Raw genomic sequence first — 17,346 nt, 5'->3', positions numbered from 1 at the left:
TCGAAGGGTGCGGAGGTGGGAAGAAGGTGGGCAATGTAATGGTCTGACCTATGTGGAAGGAAGTAACCATTTTGTGCAGAAAGGAGGGCCTAGCACGGAAGACTACTATGTCTGGATGGACAGCAAGAAAGGGAGAGTATAAAGAAGATAAAGCGTGAAGCTCGCTTACCCTGCGAGCAGAGGTGATGGCAAGCAAGAAAGCAATCTTCAAAGTAAGGAGACAGAGAGGACAATTATGTAGTGGCTCAAAGGGAGCACACATAATATAAGTGAGCACAAGGTTCAAGTCCCACTGGGGCATTACAAAAGGAGGAGGAAAGAGAGGAGTAATGCCCTTCAGAAACCGGTTACCAATCTGGGACTTAAAAAGAGAAGGCTGATCAGGAAGGCAAAGAAAGGCCGAAATGGCCAAAAGATAGCCCTTAAGAGTGCCCCGAGCAGAGCCCTGCTGGGCCAAAGAAAGAAGGAAGAGGAGAACCTCTGAAAGAGGGGCAGAGAGGGGATCCACAGCCTTTGCTGTGCACAATGCCACTAATTTGTTCCATCTACATGGCGTATACCATTTTGGTGGAGGGACGCGTGGCTGCTAAGATAACGTTACAGACTTCGGGAGGAAGGTCGAAAGGGGTCAGCTGTCGCTGCTCAATCTCAACGCAAGGAGGTGGAGTCTGGACAGGTTTGGGTGGAGGACCGTTCCCTGCTGCTGTGACAGAAGATCCTCCCAAAGAGGCAGTCTTATCGGAGGATCGATGGCCATGCTCAAGAGCTTGGGTGACAGACTCTTCGTGCCCCGTCCAGAGCCACAAGAATGACTAGGGCCTGGTCGCGCTTGATCTTCGTCAGCACTCTGGGCAGAAGTGGTACAGGTGGAAAGACATATAGGAGACCGCAATTCCACTTGCGACAAAAGGCGTTGCCGCACAAGAGCCACCTTGGAAACTCCAACATTTGGTAGCGAATAGATCTAACCAAGGCTCTCCCCACTGCTGAAAAAAACCTTGTACCACCTCCGATTGGAGACGCCATTAGCGATCCATCATGCACCTGCGGCTGAGTTTATCCACCCAGGCGTTCAGGGAACCTGCAAGGGTTATAACCTGATGTTCCAGCCATTTCCAAAGGCGAAGGGCCTCTTGACATGGGGTCCACGACCCCATCCTGCCCTGTTTGTTGCAGTACCACATGGCAATGGAGTTGTCTGTGAACACCTGCACTACTCCTCCTTTGACAGAAAGAAGGAATGCATTCAGTGCCAGACGAATCGCCCAGAGCTCCAGAAGATTGATATGGAACCCAGACTCCGCCGGAGACCAGAGGCATCTGATCCTTGCCTCTCCCATGTGGCTGCCCCATCCCAGGGATGATGCATCTGTCACCACTGTGAACTCCCATAGAGCAATGGAGAGGCATCTGCAGTTGACCCAATCCTGGTTCGTGAGCCACCACTGCAAGGGACTTGCAGTCACCTCCGAGATCTGGACCACATTGGAAAGATTCCCCTGATGCGGCCCCCACAGGAACTTCAGGTCCAACTGCAGAGCCCGCATATACCATCTGGCATGATCCACCAGCAGGATGCATGAGGCCATGAGGCCCAGCAGCCTCAGGGTCATTCTCACCGAAATCCGGGAGATAGGGGTATCATAGCCCAAAAATCCTGGACTCGCTGCTTTGGGAGGATAGACCCGAAAACGCTCTGTGCCCAGAACCGCTCCGACGAAAAGGAGCTTCTGGGAGGGAATCAGGTGCAACTGGTGCAACTTCGGCACGTTGAGAGTGAACCCCAGCGAATGTGGGAGGTACGCCATAGTCTGAAGGTGGCAGACGACAGCTGGGGCATGCCCACCTTTAACATCCAGTTGTTGAGATAGGGGAAGACTGGAACCCCTGATCTGGGCAGATGTGCTGCGACCACCACCATCACTATCACTATCGTGAACACCAGAGGGGCACTGGTAAGGCCAAAGGGGAGCACGGTAAACTGAAATTGCTTGTGGCCTACTGCAAACCTTAGCCAACGCCGGTGGTCTGGCAAGACGGGGATGTGAAAATAAGCATCCTGCAAAGGGTAGATTGGACATCCCCAGAGAAGCCAGAGGACCTCAGCCAGGCGTAGCGCCTCAGGGCTACTGATGTGGAAACCATTCAGCCCAGCGAGTCAGCGTTATCCAGACTACACAGGATGGTGAACTTTGTGCGTTTCGGACTTCAGCAACAGCTCAAGTGAGTGGCCCGGGCCTCCTCCAGGCACTGTAGCTGCACTTGCGCAACCATGTCCCACACCGTGTGTGCATAACGGCCCAAGAGACATGCAGTGTTCACCAACCACAGCCCTGAGCTGACAGAAGAAAACAACTTCTTCCCAAGATGTTCCAGCTCTTTGGATTCCCTATCTTGGGAAGCTGTAGGGAATGCGCATCCTTTGGAGGATGAGGCTTGGACCACCAACCTCTCGGGTTAGGGTGTTGAGAGAGAAAAAGTGGGCTGCCCGGGCAGTGGTGTCAGGCAATCATCCTGTCCAAAGGAGCCTCTGTGCTGAGCATGGACCAAGTGCCCAGAAGGATGTCAGTAAGGGCCTCACTGAAAGGCAGCACGGGCTCCAAAGAGGCTGCTGCCGGCTGAAGCCCCTCAGTCAGGTTAGTCCTGACTGCCACCGTAGGAAGCTTAAGGCCCAAGGCCTTAGCCACCCTACCTAACACCACAGCGTAGGAGGCTCCCTCCTCCCCAGCCATATTAGGGGGAGTAAGCATACCAAGGTCTGGGGAGGTATCCAGACGACTGACATCACCAAACTCCTCTCTCCAGTCTGGCTCTTCAAGCTGATCTTCTAGTGGGTCAACAGACCCCTCCCAGTTCTCCTCATCTTCCTCTGGCGGCCAGTCAGGGCAGAAAGGAACACCAGGAAAGAACAGTGGTACAAAAGTACTGGTCAGTGCTGGTACTGGTGTCGGTTGACGATGGTTCGGCTCCGTGTCTAAATCAGGAGTGAGGCTGGGGTCGGCGCCGGTTGGGGCACAACTGGCGTCAGAGCATCATCACTGGAATCGGTGCCGGGAAGGTACCGTGAGGTCGACCGGCAACGATCCAGATCCAGGCCTGGATCCTCGGGGGTCCTCCGGAGCCGAAGTTGCGGGCCTCGAAGGCCCAGGACCCCCAGCTGAGTCTGCGGAGCCCGAAGGATCCATTCTGACGCCTGAGGGTAATTTTAAGGTAAGGAATCTATAACTACAGTCTCTTTCAGATACTATCTCATCTGAATGGTGTAGTGTCCTGCTTCGTGGCCTCCAAGGCTCCACACTGCCCCCTACATCCTCCTAAAAGGCTTCCTGCACAGTCACCATATCTCTTCAAGGCTTGAAGAAATAGGATCACACCACCCCCATTCTTATGGGTGGCACACACTATGCTCACAATCTTTATGTCAGTTATAAAACCATCACAACAAGAACCCCTGCTTATCTTGCAGACAAGCTCACCATCTTTGGTGGCACGTGGCATGCTCGCTGCCAGGAAACCATGACACTGGAGAATAAGAAGTGTAAAAAAGAAAAAAACAAGGCAGCGGTATTTTACATCTATGCACCTAGAATCTGCAAAAACATCCCATATCCCTCAGGGGTGCAAGCACACTGCTCCCAGTTAGGGAAAGGTAGAAGGAATCTTTAAAGAACATTACAGCACAATGCTTTAACAGTACACTCTTTATTCAAGAATCTAGCCCACACTTCCACCACTCATTCACTGTATGCTGGCATTTGACCTTCTGTGGCACTTTGCAACTTCTGGATAAATGTGTGCAAAGGTACAAGATTAATCTTTACATATCTCACTTGACCGAAAGTAAGTAGACTTATTGGCTGCTTTCTTTTGAAGGTGGCTCTGTCAACACCCTCTTCAACAACATGCCAAGGATATCTTCTACCTGAGACAGATGTTTTTGCTTGTAGCGATTAGATATTGTTGGTCTTTTAGTAAATTCCACTATGTGCCAATCTTTCACAATGGGACACACTCATGTGTCTATTGAAACAAGCAACCAATGCCAAAGAAACATCAGACATGAGGGTTTAAAAAACGATATCCATTTTCCCAGAAATGGGTTTCTTTTATTGAAATTAATAAATCACATAAAAGGCAACACGTGTTTCACAACTACCATAACTTACTTCAGGGCCCAAATTCTCCAAGATTCTTTGAAAACACATACTATGTTTATGACAAAACAATCAAAAATGTATATTACAATGTATTATTAAAAATAAAAATGGCAGGAAATCCTGTTGGTCGATCCCCAAATTTTAAGCTGTGCATTCAATGAAAATAGGTTACACAATCTCATAACAAATTTGGCATCCTCGCAATATATTAATTACAACTCAATGCCAGATCCCTCTGAATAAATCATTTAGCAGAAATACTAAACTGGTAAATGCCCAGTATTCCTTCCCACCAGTTTCGTAGCTTTAACGTGACATTCCATAACTAAGAAACTTCTGATTTCCGATTAAGTTGTTATTTCTTCAATTGCTAAAAACATATATTCATGCATCGAAATCCCAGTTATAACAATTGTGTAAATCACCTAAGATATTGATGGACAATTGTTACACAAAATCATATTCCAGTGTAGTTATTTTTAGAACATTTATTTTCATCAATTATTTTTTAATAATATACTGTAATGGATATTAATAATTGTATTGCATTGTTTAACTGTATAAATGTATTTTGATATTTTTTCCATAGATTCTGGTGGAATTTATGCCTTGAAGAAAAGACAAGGCAGTTGTGAAAAATATATTGGCCTATTATGTGATATATGAATTTCAATTTAAAAAAAACGAATTTCTTCAAAATTAAATTACCTCATTTCTGTTGTTGTGTGAAGATGAATTGCTAGTTGGGACATACTAAGTAGAAGATATTTTTGCTGGTTGTGGAAACTGATGAACTTGCATCAAGGATATTGATTTGGCGGGTGCTTAAGGATTGTTCTGGTTCTCTCTAATATCCTTGTTCTTCTACAGTATGAAGGATTCCCCATAGAATCTCTAAAAAATGCACTAAATTATTATAGTTGGAGAAGGACTGTCTGCCCATATCAAAGTCTTCACATGTGATTCCGTGAACAGATTTTATTCCTTTGAGCACTTGGATATGGAGGAACATCATGATTTGTTTGATGAAGGGTTTCTACCACCTTCTTACTTTATTTGTTTTTATTCACAGACATTGATTTCTCATCAATGCTTCACTGTCCAGAGATATTTCTATTAAGCCAATCGAGTTCCACTATGGACTGCTTTAGCTAATTTTTACTTGTTTAAGAGTGGTATTTCACTAAAAATGTGGCTGCGCCTTTGTGAGAAGTTGGCCTGATGTGCAGTGTTCACTATTCTAGTGATCACTATATATCAGTCCAAACAACCCTTATTGATGATTGGTTGTAAGACAACCTTATAGACCAGCTATCCTAGTAGCATGGATACGAGCAGTCTAGGCTAAGACTCTAGAGGGCGTGTTAAGCCAGCTGTTTTACCATCACATTACCCCTTGAACACCCAGTGAAAGGACACCACACAAGTGTTATGAAAATAAACAATGTATTTATTAGAATCACAACAACCCTGTACTCTTTATGAGGACAGGGTGCTAAGCACACAACAAAACTCTTATGAAAATACTTAAGTTAGCACGTTATACACAATGCCCTAGGGGCACGAAAAACCATATACTTTAAAAGTGGAATGCGAATTACTAGCAGGTAAGTAACAGTACTAATAGGCTTTGGAATCGCTAGGACTGGACTACTGAACCTTTAGATTACTAGCAGGAGGCCTAGGGAACTCGGGCGCAGAGTGTGCACTCTCACGCGGGATGCGGGACAAAGTCTATGGGAGCTAGAATTCACAAAGTTAGTGTTCACGGGCGAACCCGACCTGGTAGGGAGAAAACGACAGTGGATCCTGACCCTTGGATAGTGAGGCTATGCTGGGACACCGAAGTGCCGAAGTTACCTAGCCCAGGGGCTTCAGCTGCATAGGTCTGAAAAGACGTCGGGAATCTCGTTGCCGGACCAGGAGCCTGGAAGAAGGAAGTTGCTGGCAGGCGACCAGTGAAGAAAAGTTCGATGGATCCAAGCCTGGATCAAGGAAGAAGGAAACCTGAAAGCAGAGGGGACCAAGTTCTTGAATCACTAGCCAGTGATTCAGTGGGCACCAGGATGGCACCGGGCGAAGTCACCGCAGTCAGGTGAGTGGGCGCTGCTGGGCTCTGCAGTCTCTCGGACCAGGAGGCGTTGTCGGCGACCAGGATGGAGGTGCGAGCTGTCCCACGAAGGTTCTTGCTGTCGACGTCGCTGGACCCAGGATTGGGCAACAAGTCTTGGCAAATGCAAGGCCCACGCGGTGGACCTAAAATGGCGTCTTAGCCGGACCAGGAGGGTCCAGGGTACTTCTCCGATGGAGGGAAGCAAGGGCCAGTCTGGAGCAACCAGACCAGCAGCAGTGTTGTCGTCGGGCGTCGTTCGGAAGGCCACAAGCCAGCGGGCTAGTAGCCAAACAACGCGGTGAGCAGCAGAAAGCAGAAGGGCCCCACGCCGATCGTGGAGATGCTGGGGGGCTGCTCTTCGGTGCTGGAGCTGCTCAGGGTGGGGGCTTCTCGGACCCCAAAGCACTCACCAGGAAATTACTCGGTGGGCTTGCTGTACAGAAGTCGTGCAGTCTTGGCGATAGCCGGTCCCTCGAGGTCTCGTCACACCCACGGTTCTCAGCTGTGCTGTAGAGGTGGGTAGAGGTCAGAGGTGCCAGGGAAGCCGGGTCTCGTCGAGCTGGGCAGTCGGATTCCGGAGGAAGGACGTGCAGCAGACCGCAGTGTTCTTAGATGGTGCCTGCGGATGCAGGGTGACTACTCCTTAGCCACAAGGGAGAATCTTGAGGAAGAAATCGTGAAGTCCTTTCGTGGAAAGTGGTATCTTGATTCCAAAGATGATCTGATTTGGAAGGGGGCCAGTCTCTACCTTTATCTTGGAAAAGGGGGCTGGCACACGACTAAGTCCTGCCCTAGGGGTGGGACCAGGAGGGGGGTGGTTACACCCACTTCCTTGGCGGGCTTTTCCCCAGCACAGGGTCTGGAGTGTCCCTGGAACTGGTTTAAGCCAGCCTATGCACAGTGAGCACCGGGGTGCCACGTGCAGTCACCTTCCTCTGAAGCCCTGCCTACCTACAATACACAAAACCCTGTCTGGGACGGTGCTGGCACCGCCCCTGGCAGGAAACCCTTTGTCCTTATCTCCTGCTCTGGGAGGACTCCCAGCAGCAGGAGGGCAGACTTGTGTCTCGGTGGCAGCATCCATTTTGTGGATGCTAAGGCTCTGTCTGACTTTTAACCGGGTTATAGGTTACATGCATGTCGTGTCCCTCTAGAAGGGTGGAATGCTAACCCCGTCGCCAGAATTGGCGAGGGGTTAGTATTCCAATTCGTATGACACCTTACTCGACATGTTTTGATAAAGCGATACCAGAGTTGGCATATAACCGCGAGGATTATAATGCACTTAAGAGTATATGGTATGCGATATCATGGAAACGGCTAAGGGATGGATCCCGAAAGCCGCAGACAGGCTCAGCTCATGCCAGAGCACCATCTCACACGATTCCAAGCACTCTGCCTTCAGGATTGTTAAGGCCTGCCATAGGAGTGACTGATAGGAGATCTGTGTGTCCATTTTAGGGTTAGATATAGGTATCCTATATCTAAAGCAAAGGGTGAGTACACCACCTTGCCCCAGCTGTCGTGCAGCCAGTTGTGTCAGTTTAGTTAGTCAGCCCAGGGGTGGCATAATACATGCTTCAGCCCCTGGGAGACTTCTGGGTACACCTCAGCCCTGGGTACAGGGACTTGGAGAGGGCCCAGTGCCAATTCAGTACCTGAGTACAATTTGGATAGAGAGAACAGCTAGGCTGTGGGTCTGATTAGCAGGCCCACAGCCAGGGAAAGTCGTAAACCAGTGCAGCAAAAAGCAAAAATCTGGGTGATCATAGGATTGCAGACCCTACTCTCCTACAGCCTTTAAGAGTGAATGCGTACACACTGTGTAGATTTATAGTGTCCTCAATAGATTTCTGCAAATGTAGTGAAAAGCAGCCCATTTGGTCAGTCTTTGCAGCATTCATAGGATTTGCTTTACAATTCAACAGCCAGTGCTGTATACATTTACAACATGTGCTTTTTTGTAGTTCTATAACTCGTCAGCGCGAACAGTCTCTGTGGAGGCAACAAAACGTGTTGCTTTATTAATTGGGGTACAAGAAAGTTTAAAAAATTCAACAACACTCATGTACATACCGCTGGTTCAGACAACCCAAACCAGCTTCCCTAATAAGAAAGTGCTTGTATCAAATTTCAATGTTGTGGGGGTATCACAAACAGGCTAGCAGATTGTTCAGGTTCTTGATAATGCATTAAAGTATTTTTCCACCTAGAAAAATGGGGGCACAACTCCTTGCAGATTCATTTTCAGATGAATGCCTTTTTATTTAAGAAAAGTAAATGTCTATTCTTTTAAGGTTTTAAAAGTGGAAATCTATTACATAGAAATATTGCTTACCTGTAATCCCCTTTCTCTGTATGTGGTATTTTCCCTGAATCGTTAAAGACTAAAATATCTGAGCATAAACAGAATCCCTGTAACACTTCTGAAACAATACTTTTCTTATCCAAAAACACATTAAATGAGAACGTCTTCTAGAGGAAACATTTTTTAGGGTTTTAAAAAAATGCCTCCAGTCAGCTAAATTAAATCCAAAATTAATTTGAAGACACTACTGTTTTTTTAGCAGCCTTCCCATATGCAGTGTTGTGCTGGTGAGGCAGTTCGTTTTTGAAGAAACGACAGTAAATGTCTCCAGAGAGTATATCCATGACAGAGAACCAGATTTGGAGTGAAGTAACTTTTCCTTCACCATTACGGGATTCTGTCAGATATCCATAAACATTTTGAATAGAGAAGCCATTTAAAAATGCTTTGACCTGGAGGAGGGATGGAAAGTTTACAGTACCATCTGAAGGTTGGCACAGACTTGTGGTCCAAGGCCTACCTTATCTGAGTGGCTCAGAAAAACCAGCCCAATAAGTGAGGTGGGTAGGCTATTATGTTAATGTGTTTACATAAATACATATTTTAATGTTTTGAGAACCCCTTGCTAGATGACAGACACGCAAATCTATAAAAGATCTAATTCTGTAAAACAATAAGCAGGTTTGAAAGGGAATGGCAATGGGCTGAGAGCTACAAGCAGAGGGTTCAGCAGGAAGCGGGATAAGGGAGGAGAGCCGTGGAAAGATGGCATGCATGAGCACCCTCAGATGGTGGTTGAAGTGTTGTGATGGATAGTGCTCCACCAGGCATTGGAAAAAAACAGAAGGTGGACGGTGCCATTGAGAAGAGGAAGAGTGATGCCAGGTTGTGATTACGGAGGAGCAGAAAAGCTAGAGAGATGTGGAGGACAACCGGTTGGAAGAAATAAGTGAGGATTCGGATACAGGGTTTTCTGGGATACTATGAGACAAATAAAAAGAAGAAAGGCCTCAAGTTCACTTTTTGTACCTGGCATTTCTGCTTCAGTTTGCAGTTCACATCCACAATTCCTTCCAAGGATTTGACTTTTGCCAACTCGTCCCGCAAATCCTGATAAATCTGCAGCCTGGGGGAAAAAACGTAAAACAACAAAAGGTAGAATGTCTCTCTCTGCTTCTCAATCTCAGTAGCAACATTAAACCCACAACGCATTAAACAATAAATCCTTATATGAAAATCATCATCAAAGGATGATCTTTAAAAGCCAACACAAGAGTGATTTGAACGACTCTAAACAATGCCATCAGACCAACTCATGGAAGAGAAGGACCAAATGTGTCCACAAATGCAGAATGATAGTGCAGTACTAGATGAGCACTTAAGGGTTTTTGGAATAATGGAAGAATCTTGGTGAGACTCCCAGCAGAGAAGAGTAAGGGCATCTAAGGTGCCTCTCTGCTCTAAGCAGAGAGTAGAAGTGTACCAATTTTTGCATAGGGGTTCAACTTTGACGAGAATGGCAAAGAACCACGCACTGGCTGTGTGTGTGTGTTTTTTTTTTAAACCTTTGAAGAGAGTAGTTACGTTTTTGTTTGGAGAGTGGGTTATGTGCCTATGCTTTGAAGAGAAAGTGAAAGAACTGCCAAAGGCGATGACGCAGCAGTGTCGCCCGGAGGTCTCATCTTCTTGCAGAGGGTAGTTTAAGTGCAGGTGAGTACACAGTCAGAAAACAGACAGTAAAAATGTGCTTTGAAATGCATACATTGGTTCATTAACATGGGTCAATCTGGTTTATTATATTTTTAGTTTATTAATATCAGTTCATAATCCTTTATTTACATATTATTTTGACTGATAATATAACCTCTTCAAGCAGTACTTTACAGCGCTCAAATCTCTTGCAAGCATATACAGCTACTAAATTTATATTTGTCTTTATTTTTTGCCTTTTTTAGCAGCACATGAGCATTAAAATTCTTGATCAGTTTGATACACAGCCGTAGTGTAACTTCATGTATTTCATCGTATTCCTCGAGTTATTTACATAGTCTATCGTTAAGAAGGGCCATACATTCCTCTTATGGGGATAACCTAACTTGGCTCCCCTATTCCCCAACCAATGCGTGAATCATTTCAGCCTACATACACAAATCTTCCACTGCCTTCTCTTCTGTTTCAACCTCACACATTTCAATTTCCTCAGCCAGTGACCATTCGATCATATCTTTTTCCCATTGAACTAGGTCTGATGGTTGATGGCGCAACCATTTCATCATTTTAAGATTACTCACCAGCGCCACTCCCAAAACTACACACATAATGTTAGAAATTGGATTTCTGGTAGGCTAGGGCACGAGCCGAAGCAAGGCAAAAATCTCCACTCTAGTCAAGTTAAGGGAGTTACACTCCTAAAATAACCCCTGCTCACCCCCTTGGTAGCTTGGCACGAGCAGTCAGGATTATCTTAGAGGCAGTGTGTAAAGCATGTGCACAGAACAACCAGTAATACAGTGTAAGCACTACAAACGGACACCACACCAGTTTAGAAAAATATCCAGTATTCTTCTATATTTAAAACAAGACCAAAAACGACACAAATCCACAGTACTATATGAAAAAAGTCTGTAGTTACCAAAGTAAGTTTAAAACAAAGTTACTCTATGTCGTTAGCTCTGTCCGGGGTTACCATGACGTCCTGAACAACAAATCCAACAGTTCTGGCTGGTTGTGGGGTCGCGGGCAACTACGGTGTCAGGATGACCCACAAACAGTACCTGTGAGAAATGCAGGGTGATGAGGCCCTTGAAGTCACTTGCATTGCAGGTCGAGCTCCTCTCTGATGGAATCAGGAACGCTGGCGTCGGCAGGCGTCGGGTTCTGCGGTGCAAAGTGCAGAGGTGCGGTGCCCCCAGGTCGAGCAGCTGCTCGGTGGCGGCGTCAGATGGAGTCAACGGTGAGACCAGGGTCGCGGTGCGAGATGAAGGCGGTGCTCGTCAGGGTGCTGGCAGGTCACGGAGCAACCAGCGGCGGCGTCGTTGCTGAAGCGCTGTCGTCGCGGTGGGCCAAAGCTGCGGTGTGGAATGAGGGCAGTGCTTTGTGTGACTTATGAGCGGTGCCCACGAACCACAGTGCATGCAGCGGCGTCGATTCCATCATGGAGCAGCCTCGTCGGGAAGGCCAAGGCGTCCTTGCAAAGCAAGGCGGTGCGGAGTGCGGTGCCCACAGGTCGTGGTGCGATCAGTGGCTCGGTGGCAGCGCCAGCAGGCATAGTCGGTGAGACCAAGGTCGCGTTGCAACGGTGCTCTCTGCGGTGCCAAGGCTTCGGCATGAAGCGAGGCGGTGCAAAGTGTGGTGCCCACAGTTCACGGTGCAAGCAGCGGCTCGGTTGCGGCGTCAACAGGCGTCGTCGGTGAGACCTAAGATTGCGCTGCGGCGTTGCCCTTTGAGGTGCCTTCAGGACACGGAGTCAGCAGCGGCGTCGTAGACGTCGTCGAGTTGCTCTTCCTCTGATGCAGCAGACAGAAGAGCATAAAGTCTTTGCTGTTCCTGAGACTTCGTGAACAGGAGGCAAGCTCTACCTCAAGCCCTTGGAGAGACTCACAAATTGGATTGCAGAAAGTCCAGTCCAGGCCTTTCACTGCCCAAGACAGAAGCAGCCACTGCAGGCCAACCCAGCAAAGCAGTTGTTCCTTTTTGTAGCTTCTCCGGTTCTCCTTCTGGCAGTCTTCTTGTTCCAGATGAGTTCTTAAGTTCAGGGGTCTGGGACCCAGTATTTATGTCCAAAAATCCTTTGATCTTTCATGCAGAGGGTGTCTGTGCCCGGCCAGAACCAGTTGGGCCTTCTCTGGTGTGAATTCCTGGCAGGAGGTGGAGATGGCATTTGTCAGAGGCAGGCCAGGCCCTTTGAGGTGCAAGGAAATCTCCTCTCCCTTCCCTCATCATAGCCCAGGTCTATTCAGCCCTTTCCTGACCTACCTAGACTATATGGAGCATCTCTGGCCCCCAGCTTTCTGTCATCCAAAACCCAGACAGGCAATCCACATTCCAGCAGAGGCACATGGGAGGCACATGGGATGACTGAGCAAGAAAATACCTACTTTCTAAAAGTGGTATTTTCAAACGCAGAATGTAAAAATCACCTTCACTAAAAGAAGCATCTTTAGATTCTGAGTTCAGACATACTACATTTTCTTTTCTTACCGAATTCCCTGGGCCAGTTATGGTTATAAGATGTTATAAACAACCCTCCCATTCTATCCTATGGGGAACTGGTAGCCTAGAAATAGTGAAAATTGAAATTGGGTGTAATTCACTATTAGGACATACCACACACACCAGGGCATGTCCTACCTTTCACATACATTGCACTCTGCCCACAGGGGTACCTTGGGCCTCTGACATGTAAAAAAAGGTAAGGTTAGGGACCGGCCAGTGTGTGCACTGGCCTAGTCGGCATGGCAGTTACAAACTGTGCGCAGACTCTGCAATGGCAGGTCTGAGTTACCGTTTTCAGGGATACTCACGCAGGTGGCACAACCAGTGCTGCAGGCCCCTGGGTAGCATTTGATTCACCAGCCCAGGCACACGCAGTGCACTTTACTAGGGGCTAACAGGTAAATCAAATATCCAATCATGGAAACACCAATCCATAACACAATTGACACAGAGAGCGCCCGCACTTTACCACTGATCGGCAGTGCGAAAAGTGCGCAGAAACGTTCGCCAGCAAAAACAGGTCAAAACCGGGAGGTCAGAAAGCAAAAACTCAAGGGAAACACGCCAAGTCTAACACCTATGCTGTGTTTTTTTGGCATAGGTCTGGCTATAATCCCCAAAAGAAAACGTTACCTTCTATTACGCCTTTTCTGGTAGAGACTCTAACCATCATCTTGTGAATACCCCCAGGCACCAGACTGGTTCTGGATTATTTTTTTTATCCATACCTCTGCAACCCACACCGAAAGGTGGTGTCATGCAGCTTTGCGTCGGATCCATGATACCCAGCATATGACGTTATGGCCACTATATCGATGTACCACCTCTGTGCCCAGACGTCAGTTTCTTCCCGATATCAGTCTGCGGCGTTGGACTGCAAGCCTATAAAAATCTGAATTTGCCAGTGTCAATATAGTTCGCTTGGGATCTTATTAATGGGCCATATGAGTCCAATCCACAGAATGGAGAGCATGGTGGGTCAGTGAGAGATCTGTGATTAGACTGAGCATCTACCAGAAAAGGCATTACCGAAGAGAAGTAACTTGTTCTTCTATAGAACTGCTGACTGCAGATTCCTCTCTTTGTGAATAGATACCAAAGCAATACCTTGCCAGGTGGTTAGTCTGTGGAAGGGCTCAGACCAGGAAATCCTACATGATAGTTTGGACAAAGTGCCTATCCCATTGGGCCTGGTCCTCCAGGCAGTAGTGTTTTCTGAACGTGGTGGAATGTCCACATGTCAGCCTGGTAGATGTCAGAAACTGGCACACTGTACGCCATTGCAGTGGTAGAAGCCTTTTCTCAGGTGGAATAAATGTGCAAGCTTTCCGGGGACTGCTTTTTAGGACACCCATAGCAGAGTATGCATAAAACAATCCATCGGGAAATGGTTCTTTTCTGCACTGCTTTCACCTTTTTTGCTTTAGAGAAGCCAAAAATAAGTTGGTCGTCAAATTGATGATTTCTGGTCCGATCGATGTAAAAACTGACAGCTCTCTTAGGATCAAGTTGACAGAACTGGTCAACATACTTGGATGGATGAAGCAGGCATAGAAAACCAGCAAGGTGATGGATTGCCCTATGTGGTAGGGCCTCACAACCTTTGGCAAGAATGTTCCTCTTGTCTGAATGACCAGCTTCTCCAGAAATAAAGTTGGCTGTTGGACGTACAATGCCTGGAGCAGAAGTTATGGCAATGAGGAATACAGTTTTTCTGGTGAATAGACAGAGCAGCTGTGCATCGGCTTAAAAAAAGTGTACAACAGGTATGTGACAACAACTTGAGGTCTCACTGAAGCATTACAAAAAGTGTTTGCGGGAACACATGGACAGCCCCTTTAAGAAACTCATCACAACAGGTGATCTGAAAAGAGAGATCTGATCTGGCTAACCGATAAAGGCCGAAAGATTACCCTTAACTGTTGCCCTAGCAAAGGTTTGCTGGGCTAAGGAAAGACAAAGCAGCAGAATGCCTGATATACTTTCCATGACACTCAGCTTTAGCAGGCAAGGTTATCAAACAACAAATTTTACTGGGATATAGCATATACAGTTTTGGTGGAATGATGCCTGGCAAAATTACATGAACCACTTCAGGAGGGAGATCGAAAGCCATCAACTGTCGCTGTTCAATCTCAAGGCATGGCGGAGTAGGCTGTGCAGATTCAGGTGCAGGACCAGACCCTGCTATTGCAACAGGCGGTCCACCTGAAGAGGCAGCCAAAGTGGAAGGCAGGTGCAAATGGTCAGAAGGTCCAGGTACCACACTCTCCTTGTCAGTTGGGGCAACTAGGACGTCCTAGGCCCGGTCTTTCTTGCTACTTTTCAGTACTCTGGGAAGGACAGGCACAGGTGGAAAGGCATACTGGAGTCCTTAGCCCCATTGGAGGCGAAAGGCGCCCCCAAAGGAGAATCGTCTGGAAAACTCCAACATTCAAAAGCTTAACAATTTGCAATCTTTGAGGTTCAGAATAGATCACCCCAGGGTGCTACACCACACTGTTGGAAGATGCCCTACACCACCTCTTAAAGCAGCTGGCATATGTGATCTGCCAGGCAACGTTTGCTGAGTTTGTCCGCCTTGACGTTTAAAGATCTTAACAGGTGTTTGGGGGAATCAGGGAGATGCCCAGAGAGTTCGGCCACTCCTAGAAATGTAGAGCTTCCTGGCACTGGATCCATGACCCAACAAAGTCCTGTTTGTTGCAGTACCACATGGTGGTCGTGTTGTCTGGGAGAACCTGAATCAATTTCTCTTTGATGGACGGGAGGTACACCTTTGACGCTAAGTGAACTGTTTGCAACTCCAGCACGCTAATGTGGAGAAGAGTCTGACCTGGAGACCAAGGGCTCTGCGACCAGGGAAGGCCTCTAAGGTCTGCAGTAACTATTGTGTCAACCTTAGAGTCCCTGTATCTCAACACCCACACACTGCAATTGCAGGCTGTGTGTTTTGGTGCAGAGAAAAGCGAAGTCTGAACATGGCACACTGTGTCATCTCTGCACCAGGTGCACCATCCCTCTAGCAGGGTACACTAGCCTTAGGTGAGGGCACAATGGCATAAACCCTGTACACCTACAGTGTCCAAGTCCATTTTTAGACATTGTAAGTGTACTTAAATCATAAAGAGTATAAGGTCTGGTAGTTGGTCATTACGAACGCCCCAGCTCCATAATGGCTTTACTAAAATCTGGGACGTTTGGTAGCAAACTTCTCAGCACATTAAACCTACACTGATACCAGTGTGGGATTTAATGTAAAGTGCACTTAGAGGGCATCTTCAAGATGCCCCCTGAAAAAAGACCAGAACTGGTGTAGTTCCTGAATGGTTGTCCACCATTTGCCACCACCAGCAGGTTTCTGGACCCCTTTAAAGAAAGCCTCAGCTCTCTGGGTCCCAGGCTCCCATTGGATCTGCCCCCCACTTTAGGCGGGAGAATCAGTGGGAAAACCAAGCTATGAGAAGAGGTGTGCCCATGAAACACACATCTCAGTCCCCTCCATCTAGAACATGAGGGGACCCAACCAATCAGGAAGAGGCTCATTCCCCCCCCTTCCACTGGATGGTGGCACACTACGGGGTGTACCCACCCCAAGGAAGGCACCCATTTATCCCGACCTGCACACCCCTTTAAACTCTCCTATATCTAGTATTTTGGGGCAACCCTGAACCTGGCCATCACATTTGAGGAAGAAAGAAGGACCGAAGAGCCGAGCTGACCCAGGAAGAAGATGACACCTACTGCTTTGGCCCCAGCCCTACTGGCCTGTCCCAACTACGACCTGCCTACTGTTAACAAACCAGCTAGTAGAACAGCCAGCAGACACTCAGAGCCCGGAGGACATGTCTTGCACTCACTTTACAGACTCTGTCTCTCGTGAGCACTGAGTTTGCTCCACAAAGACCCCAAGACCAGAATCTGGATTTTGGCGATTTCGCGATTCTGCACCACTCTGCACCCGACTGCCACGGCACGAGTTCGAGTGGCCCAAAACTACGAGGAGGTCCCCCCAGCGATCTTGACCTTGGATCTGGTGACCCTGACCTACCTCAAGGTCCAAGATGGTGCCTGCAGCCTCAGTCTGAATGGTCCCCCCGACCGGAGTTGGTAAGAAAACCCAATGCCAGAAGACACCCCTGCACTCGACACCCTGCGGTCTTGGATGGCCCAATCGACAGTGTCCAGGCATCCCCCATGAACCTAACCTAACTCTCCAGCCAGTGGTCGCATTCAGGAAGTTTCCATGCCTGAGCCTTCAGCAACCTTACTGAACCGAAGGTTTCCATTGAAAATCACAGAGTCTCCAACGTCTTCTTGGCACCCTGCACACGGCCGCCCCAGTGCCGCTGGTGGTGCAGCACCTGAACGGATTGTTGGCCCTTACAGTGCTGACCTTAACCCAGGAGCTTTGCTGCCACACCCGAGTGGCCTGCTCATAAGCAGTCCCTAACCGAAGGCTCCCTTAGCCCCAATGGCTAACATTGGGCCCCTGCATTCCGCACCCAGCCGTCCCAGTGCCGCTGGTGGTGCAACTAGAGTGCCTACCTAGA

General features: G+C 47.8%; 1 protein-coding gene across 3 annotated transcripts in view; it reads right to left on the bottom strand.

Annotated features, from left to right (window-relative positions):
- The window catches only part of DUS1L (dihydrouridine synthase 1 like), a 266,802-nt gene that overhangs the window by 40,570 nt on the left and 208,886 nt on the right, over positions 1-17,346 (bottom strand). For all 3 annotated transcript variants that reach the window (XM_078653767.1, XM_078653766.1, XM_078653768.1), the window contains one exon: positions 9,608-9,704. In XM_078653767.1, the coding sequence (XP_078509893.1) occupies positions 9,608-9,704 (97 nt within the window). The remainder of the gene's footprint in view (positions 1-9,607; positions 9,705-17,346) is intronic.

Source organism: Lissotriton helveticus, chromosome 7 (assembly GCF_964261635.1).
Source record: "Lissotriton helveticus chromosome 7, aLisHel1.1, whole genome shotgun sequence".
NCBI lineage: Eukaryota > Metazoa > Chordata > Amphibia > Caudata > Salamandridae > Lissotriton > Lissotriton helveticus.
The sequence above is the reverse complement of the archived record's forward strand: the minus strand, read 5'-3'. Positions and strand labels throughout refer to the sequence as shown.